Genomic DNA, 8841 nt, shown 5'->3' with positions numbered 1-8841 from the left:
CTGGGCGCTGTCCTTTCCCACAGGTGCCTGGTTGATGCCAAAGTCTTTCTGTGTGGTAGATCTGGCGCATTTAGCAAAAGGGCAGTTGAGTGGGTAGATTATGAAGACATCAAAATGAAGTGTTTATCCACCTCATAATATTGCCTTCCACATTTATATTTTGCACCCAAATAAATGCAAGGAAATGACAGAGTGAGGAGTAGATCACCTTTCACAGGAAGGGTCTGTGTGAAGAAATAGTGTGGCATTAATCCACCTTTCTCCTTCAGGATCCTTTTTCTCAACATCGCAGCCCACTTTAATATGTTGAGGTGTGGGAATGGTGGGTCAGAATAGAGGGGAATGTTTTCCGAAGGGTCAATTTAAACCCTATGACGTTTATACTTACTTCCTGATTCTTCAAAAGGTGGTTTTAGGACTTGAATTCTGGGAAACTATTAACCTGGTATTTTGCTGCCATTGTCAGTATATTCTCTTGGTGTTTTGCTGAATGCTCCTCCTCCTTTTTGCAGGACGTGACTCTTCTCCAGCTAAAAACTGTTCTTTGGTGGGAAGGATAGAAGTTCCTGAGGACCCCTGCTGTGTAGGCTGGCTGGCATCGGTGGCAATGAGGTAGCGTCTGTGTATGCATGGGGAAACGGTAGGGGCATGCAAAAATGGTATTGAAATAATAGTCACTATTATCTTTACTGAGTGCTTTCTAAATACAGTTGCCTACATTCCACTGTCCACTCTCCCGTCTCATATTTTGTTCAGGGAAAGAGGTGTGGCCTCTGCTGGGAAAATGACAGAATTAAAAATTAGGAGGAAGTATAATTAGACAAGCTGCAGGTCTTGGGGGAATGGATGCAAAATCATCTGGTAGGAGCAGACAGGTGGGAGACATTTAACATGGCTTCAAATAAACAAAAGTATGTGTTATAACACTTGTGATGGGTGTTGGGCTAAGTCAGTCTCTTCTGTTTTCTCTCTTTTGCCTTTTTATTTATTCTTAAGTTTGTTTCTTTATAGGTTCCTATAGAAATCTGTAGATAGTTGTTCACTTCGAATTAAGCAAGAGGACGAAAACTATTCATTTGGATCCAAGGTGAGTGTGAGCATGAGCACCCCTATTGATTGGGGATGGAAATGGGCTACTGGCAAGTAGGTGAGACCAGATCATATCTTGGAGCCATTGTCTTCCAACTTTCCAGACACTTCTATCCTCACATTTGTGTATAGGAAATGGGGATAAGTTAAGCCAGGATTGTGCCTAGAGGGTAATTGATAGATACCCAGGAAATGGAGTGAGAAGCCATGAGGACCAAGGAGGCCAGCAACATTATATAACCAAAGTTCTAGATTTGGAAAGGCATGTATTGAGTTTAGAATTCAGAGCACCTGTTGTCTACCAAATACTCAAAATTCCAAACCTCTTGTATTTTGTCCATAGGTCTGCCTGTATATTGGCTGTAGGACTTATCATTCCTGAAAGTAAGGAAGGGGAAGAAAATTGCACTAGGTGAGTATAGGTTGGTGTGAGGCCAATCTTGATAGGCCTGAATGTTTCTTAGCCTTTCTCACTTTCAGCAAGCTTTTCCATTATCCCTGCTCCTATGTGATACAGAGAAAAGAGTGTGTTAGTGCCTGGGCAGTACATTGTTGGGCATTAGTGGGAGCGTGGAAGGGATAAAATGAAGTAACAGAGTTTTCTAGTATTCCACTTCTACCACACAATCCATCTCTATTCTCCTGTCTTGTGTGGCTGTCTGCATGGAGAAGCACAGCTGGAAGAGACTTAAAGCTCATTTTCTTCTTCCACCTCAGGTCCATCTCCAGTGGTGGCTATAGTGGCCTTGGAGTGGCAGACATCACCTTCAACAGGTCTGAACTCAGGAACCATCATCTTCACTCAGGCTGATTGCCTCTGTCTTCTCTCTGTATCATTGACAGAGGCTGTGTGTTTGGAAAGGGGACTGTGTGACTGATGAGCTGATGACTAACTCTTGCTACAAAGTTTATGTCTGACCCAGTGAAAGAGTGTTAAGACATTGACCTGGGACACATTGAGAACCAAGGCCAAGATTGTATAGGGCTATCTATATAACTGGTCTTCAACCATGACTGGAGCTAAACATGAGAGTAAAAACAAAGCCAAAACTCAAAAAAGGGCTGGTATACAAGCTGAAGCAAAGAGGGAGTCTACTGCCATAGTCAGACCTATAGCCAAGACCCAGGACAAAGCAATAGCCAAGGCAGGGTCTCAAGCTGATGCAGCGGCAGTGACGAAGGCAAGGTCTAAGAACAGGATTGTTACTGAGATAAAGGAAAGAGCCCTGGCAGATTTCAGTCCCAAAGCTGAAGATGAGGCCACTAGAGTATCTGGGATGTTTTCTGTGTCTGAGGCTAATGCTGAGTCCAGGTCCATATGTAAAGATAAGGCTTGTATTGATACCTGGTTTTGGGCTGGGGAAGAGGCCAATGTCGGTTCCTGGTTTTGGAATGGAGAAGAGGCTAGTAATCGTTCCAGTGCTAAGGATGAAGGTAAAGCTGGTATTGGTCCCCCATCCTGTGCTGAAAAGTTAGAGCCTGTGGCTGGGGCCAGCTGCAGAGGTAGGCCAGGGACTGAGGAGGAGGAGGAGGAAAATGTTATTGGGAACTGGTTTTGGGATGGAGATGAAGCTAGTTTTGATCCTAATCCTAGACCTGTGAGTAGGATAGTTAGGCCCCAGCCTGTGGATGAAATTAATGAAAAAAATAGGCCCAAGGACTGGTCTGAGGTAACTATCTGGCCCAAAGCCCCTGCTGTAACTCCAGCAGTGTTAGGATTTAGATCCCAAGTCCCATTTGAGACAAAGCCTCCTTCATATATTGTCCTGGCCTCAGCTGAGGAAAATACCCATTCTTTGCCTGTGGCAACAACATGCCCTTCTAGGAGCACTACTTCATGCTCACAGCCTGTCCCTGAGTACCCATTTGGTTCTGACCCTTGCATCCAGACTATAGAGGAGATTAGACGCCAAATCAGGATCAGGGAAGTGAATGGGATTAAGCCATTTGCTTGCCCTTGCAAAATGGAATGCTACATGGATTCTGAGGAATTTGAAAAACTTGTTACCTTACTCAAGTCAACTACTGATCCTCTCATTCATAAAATAGCTCAAATTGCAATGGGGATCACTAATGTTCATCCCTTTGCCCAAGAGTTTATTAATGAGGTGGGTGTAGTGACGCTTATTGAAAGCTTGCTCAGTTTTCCTTCCTCTGAAATTAGAAAAAAGGCCGTAATTACTCTGAATCCTCCTTCTGGGGATGAGAGACAACGCAAGATTGAATTACACGTTAAGCATATGTGTAAGGAAACCATGTCTTTCCCCTTGAACTCACCCGGACAGCAATCTGGATTAAAGATACTAGGGCAACTGACTGCTGATTCTAACCATCACCACATTGTTGCCAGTTACTTTTCAGAGCTTTTCCACTTGCTATCCCTGGGAAATCGTAAAACCAGAAATCTTGTTTTAAAAGTACTTTTGAATATGTCTGAAAATCCAGCTGCAGCCAGAGACATGATCAATACAAAGGCCTTAGCAGCATTAAAACTCATCTTTAACCAGAAAGAGGCAAAAGCCAATCTCGTTAGTGCTGTGGCCATATTTATTAACATAAAGGAGCATATCAGAAAGGGTTCAGTTGTAGTTGTTGATCACATGAGTTACAATACACTGATGGCCATTTTCCGTGAAGTTAAAGTAATTATTGAAACAATGTAAAATGAGCCAGAAATAAAAGTGAACGCTTCGAACAATCTAATAGGCTGTGTATTCCTAAAGAGCCTTGCATAATATTTTGATTATTACAGTGTACACATTATAAATCACATCTGTAATGTGACATTACCTGCGACAGTCTCTAGGTTTGAGCTAGACCATTTTTGAGATATCAAATGAATATTGCACTGTAAGCTAAAAACATCTGTTGATTTTTATCTTGTGTAGATGGGCAACTTTTTAACATTTTACTTAAGATAGTGAACCAGTTCATCTTAAGTAGGCTAAACTTATGCGTTAGTATTTGCTTAGATCTATTTGTGGCTTCAAATGGCAAAAAAAAAAGAAGATATCATTGAATTTGTTATCTAGTTGCAGAAATAAAGCATATGCCCACAAAAAGATAACCAACAGCACTCACATATATCCATACATACACACATTCATTGCTGAATGTGCACTCAACATGTAAAGGCAGGAGTTGCTATAGGCTGTTTAATGTAAGAGGAATTACTGTTTTTCCCTTATTCTGCCTTCATCAGATAATACATGGTAGGAATTATAACCACTGGTGTAAAATGAAGAGAATGTCTGTGTGTGTGAAAATATTAGGTTATATGCTTTGAGATTTTTCAATAGCTAAGAAACTAAAACAAGATCATACTGTAAATACTGTTTGTAACTTGCTTTTTTCCCCACTGTGTATTGTAAGCATCTTTCCATATCAATAAATGTGCTTCTATAACACATTTTTGAATCACTTAATGTTTCTTCTGTGTTAACAATTAGTGCATAGTGCCCTAATGTTTCATTGCATATCCCTCTTAAAAATATGCACACATTTATTCTTTTGGAAAAACAAGAGTATAGTATTCTGCAACTTGCCTCATCTTTATAATTATCTTTCCAATTTAGTATTATGCAGATCTACCACGAGATTTTTATTTAATAGCTTTATTGAGGTACAATTGACATACATTAATCCATACATATTTAAAGTATACGATTTGGGGGCACCGGGGTGGCTCATTGAGTTAAGCGTCTGGCTCTTGATTTCAGCTCAGGTCATGATCTCGGGATTGGTGAGATCGAGCCCAGCATCGGACTCCGCACTGAGCATGGGGCCTGCTTAAGATTCTCCTCTCTCTGTCCCTCCCTGCTTCTCTCTCTCTCTAAATTAAAAAAAAAAAAAATTTAAAGTATATCATTTAATACATTTTGACATATATATACATATGTGAAACTATCACCACAGTTGAGATATTGAACATATCCATAACATATCCATCACCACCCCCAGAGTTTCTTCATGCCCCTTTTAATCCCTCCCACATTTCCCTATGTCTCCCTGCCTCCAAGCAACCACTAATCTGTTTTTTGACAATACAGAATTGTTTTCATTTTCTGAAATTTTATATAAATGGAACCATACAGCATGTATTTGGGGGAGTGGTCAGGGGTGTGTGGCTTCTTTACTCAGCGTAAGTATTTGAGACCCATCCATGTTATGTGTTTCAATAGTTCATTGCTTTTTTATTTCCAAATAGTCTATATGGTAATATCACAGATTATCCATTTACCTGTTGATGGAGATTTGGGTTGTTGCCAGATTTGGGCTATTACAAATAAAGCTGCTATAAGCATTTGTATACAACTGTTTCTGTGGACATGTGCTTTGCTTTTCTCTTGGGTAAATACCTAGGAGTGGAATGGCTAGATCATACGGTAGGTATACATTTAACTTACATTTTCCAAAGTGGTTGTACTGTTTTACATTCCTGCAGCAGTGTGTGAGAATTCTGATTTCTCCACATGCTTTTTAACACTTTGTATGGTTGGTCTTTTTAATTTTAGCTATATCTCATTGTAGTTCTTTTTTCTTGAATTTAAGTATAGTTGACATACAATGATATATTAGTTTTAGGTGTATAACAGTGATTCAACATTTATATATGTTACAAAATAATGATGATAAGTCTAGCTACCATCAGTCACCATATAAAGCTGTTGCATATTATTAACTATATTCTCTATGCTGTGCATTGTATCCTTGTGTCTTATTTTATAATGGTAAGTTTGTACCACTTAACCCCCTTCCCCTATTTTGCCAATTCCCCTCCTATACCCTCCCCTTTGGCAACCGCCAGATTATCCTCCTTATCTATGAGTCTGTTTCTGTTTTGTTTGTTCGTTTGCTTTTTAGGTTTCACATATAAGTAAAACTATATAATATTTTACTTTTTCTGTCTGACCTATTTCACTTGACAAAATACCCTCTAGGTCCATCCATGTCATGATTGGCAAGATTTCATTCTTTTGTATGACTGAGTAAAATAATCCATTGTATATGTACCACATCTTTATTCATCTATCAATGGACACTTAGGTTGCTTTCATATCATGGCTATTGCAAATAATGCTGCAATGAACATAGAAGTGCAAATATCTTTTTGAGTTAGTGTTGTCATTTTCCTCAGATGAACACCCAGAAGTAGAATTGCTGGATTGAATGATAATTCTATTTTCAGTTTTTTGAGGAATATCCATACTGTTTTCCATAGTGGCTGCACCATTTTGCATTCCCACCAACAGTGCAACAAGGTTCCCTTTTCTCCACATCCTCATCAATATGTGGTATTTCTTATTGATACTAACCATTCTGCAAGGTGTAAACTGATGCTGTGGTTTTGATTTGCATTTCCCCAATGATCAGTAATGTTGAGCAACTTTTCATGTTGGCCATCTATATGTCTTCTTTGGAGAAATGTCTATTCAGGTCCTCTGCCTATTTTTTAATTGGATCGTGTTTTGTTTTTTTTTTTTTATATTGAGTTGTATGAGTGTGTATATATATAGGATTTAACCACTTACCGGTTTTCTCATTTGAGACATCTTTTCCCATTCAGTAGGTTGCCTTTTCATTTTGTTGATGGTTTCCTTTGCTGTGCAAAAGCTTTTGTTTGATGTAGTTCCATTAGTTTATTTTCGCTTTCCTTGCTTGAGGAGATAGATCCAAAAAAATATTGCTCAGACTGATACCCAAGACTTTACTGCCTGTGTTTTCTTTCTCATTGTAGTTCTAATTTGCCTTTCTCTAATGACGAATGATGTTGACTATCTTTTCATATGCATATTTGCCATCCATATATTTTGGGTGAAGTTTATGTAAATGTTTTGCTCTTTTTTTCTTAAACTGGGTTGTTCATTTTTATTGTTGATTTGTAAGAGTTGTTATTATATATACTGGATACAAGTCTATTATCAGATATATGTTTTACAAATAGTTTCTCCCAGTCTATGGATTGTTTTTTAATCTTAAAAATGACTTTTGAAGAATAGAAGTTTTAAATTTTGATAAGGAACAGTTCTTTACCAGTTGTATTTCGCTGTTTTTTTGAGAAACCATTGCCTAACCAAGGTCACAAAGATTTTATACTATATTCTAAAAATTTTACAGTTTTAGGTGTCACATTTAGGTCTGATCCATTTTGAGATTTTGTATATTGTCCAAGTTATAAGTTAAAGTTCATTTTTTGGCATAGTGATATCCAATTATTGCAGCATCACTTGCTTAAAAGACTTCTTTCTCCCTTGAATTGTCTTTGTTGCATCTTTGTCAAAAAATCAGTTGTCCCTGTATGTATGGATCTGTTTCTAGACTCTTTCTGTTCCATTGATGTACTTGTGTATCTTGATTGCAATGCCACGCTGTCTTGATTACTGTAGCTTTATAATTTCTTGAAATCAGGCAGTGTGAGTCATTTAACTTTATCATTTTTCAAAGTTATTTTGGTTATTTTTACTTTTGCTTTTCCATATAAATTTTAGAATCTGCTGATCCATTTCTACAAAAACTCCAGCTGGGATTTTGATTGAGATAGTTCTAAATCAGTAGATTAATTAAGGAGAAATAACATCTTAACAGTGTTGAATCTTCTGACCCACGAACAAAATATCTCTCTCTGCTTATTTAGGTCTCCTTTGATTTCTCTCAGCAGCATTTTGTAGTTTTGCAACATAACTTTTTAGTATATTCTTTCATATTCATATTTTTTCCTGTGAAAATGGATGTATCCCTGTTTATATCTTCATACCTGTTTGAATATTTCTGTATGATAAATTCCTTGAAGTGGAACTTCTTTGTCAAAAATCATGAATGGCAGTGCCCTCCAGCCAAAAACCACCAGGAATATGTCTGTATTTGAACAAGTTTGGTTGCAAAGAGAAAGAACATGTACCATGGCAAATCATGTGGTACTTCAAGAAGAGGGTTTTAGAAATGACTTATTATAGGATTAGGACTTTGGTTAGGTGATTTAGGGGAGGGTTTAAGGAAGTGAGGCTTTGCTGTAGATTGAAAGTTGTTTGGAAGCATGAGTACTTGAAGCATGATTTGCTATCTAAAAAAATCTTACTTTACAAATGGGGAAGACTAGGCCAGGGCTACAGTTGTGATAGGTAAAGAAGCAGAAGTCACTCATATTAGCCAGAATAAGGGGATATTTGGTTATTTTTGTGATCTGGACAATGTCTCCCAGTGTTCATACATGATTACATAGTGGTCTTGTTTTTCTCTTGATATATCACAATCATAGAGTGACTTTATCTGATATTAATGTTCTATAAAGTTGTTTATATTCAACAAGAGAATACCAGGGCCTGGCTCTGAGTGCCAGGCCAGCTCCTAGATGTCAGGGGCTGCATTTCTTCTCATGGATATTTACAAATTTTGACATATACTGGCCAACTGACTTCTAAAATATATCCACTCAACCCATGGAGCATGAATGTCTATTTCTTCATATACTTGCCAACACATCAATATTATCAGTCTTTGCTACTCTGAGGGGCAAAAAAAAGAAACCTCTCTCTGTCATTTTTATAACATTTTAAAGTTTACATAATATTCCATATTATGAATGTGACAACTGAGTCACACCTCTATATTCTGTTGGGTTAATTCTAGGGATGTAAAGATGGACCCCATCACCTAGTGGGAAGGGAGTGGAGTATATACATGTATATATCACTTTCCCTATTTTATGCCCCCTCATTGCAACTCTTCCCCTGTGATCTTCAGATTCAGGCCCTC

At 38.2% G+C, this 8841-nt stretch overlaps 1 protein-coding gene and 1 long non-coding RNA gene across 2 annotated transcripts; both read left to right on the top strand.

Moving 5' to 3' along the window:
• Window positions 1-558: 558 nt before the first annotated feature.
• LOC110582248 lies at window positions 559-1445 on the top strand. The gene is made up of 3 exons (XR_002480435.1): window positions 559-612; window positions 1012-1087; window positions 1433-1445. It is a non-coding gene; the product is annotated as an uncharacterized LOC110582248 (long non-coding RNA).
• Window positions 1446-1956: 511 nt separating this feature from the next.
• Window positions 1957-4070, top strand: BHLHB9 (basic helix-loop-helix family member b9). Its single transcript, XM_021692197.1, has one exon. The coding sequence runs from the start codon at window positions 2100-2102 to the stop codon at window positions 3750-3752; it is 1653 nt and encodes a 550-aa protein (XP_021547872.1). The 5' UTR covers window positions 1957-2099; the 3' UTR covers window positions 3753-4070.
• Window positions 4071-8841: the final 4771 nt, after the last annotated feature.

Source organism: Neomonachus schauinslandi, chromosome X (genome assembly GCF_002201575.2).
Source record: "Neomonachus schauinslandi chromosome X, ASM220157v2, whole genome shotgun sequence".
NCBI lineage: Eukaryota > Metazoa > Chordata > Mammalia > Carnivora > Phocidae > Neomonachus > Neomonachus schauinslandi.
This window is presented reverse-complemented; position numbering and strand designations above follow the sequence as displayed.

What these genes read in the sequence shown, in the direction of transcription:
- BHLHB9 (XM_021692197.1), top strand. Translation starts at nt 2,100, where the DNA reads ATGACTGGAGCTAAACATGAGAGTAAAAACAAAGCCAAAACTCAAAAA.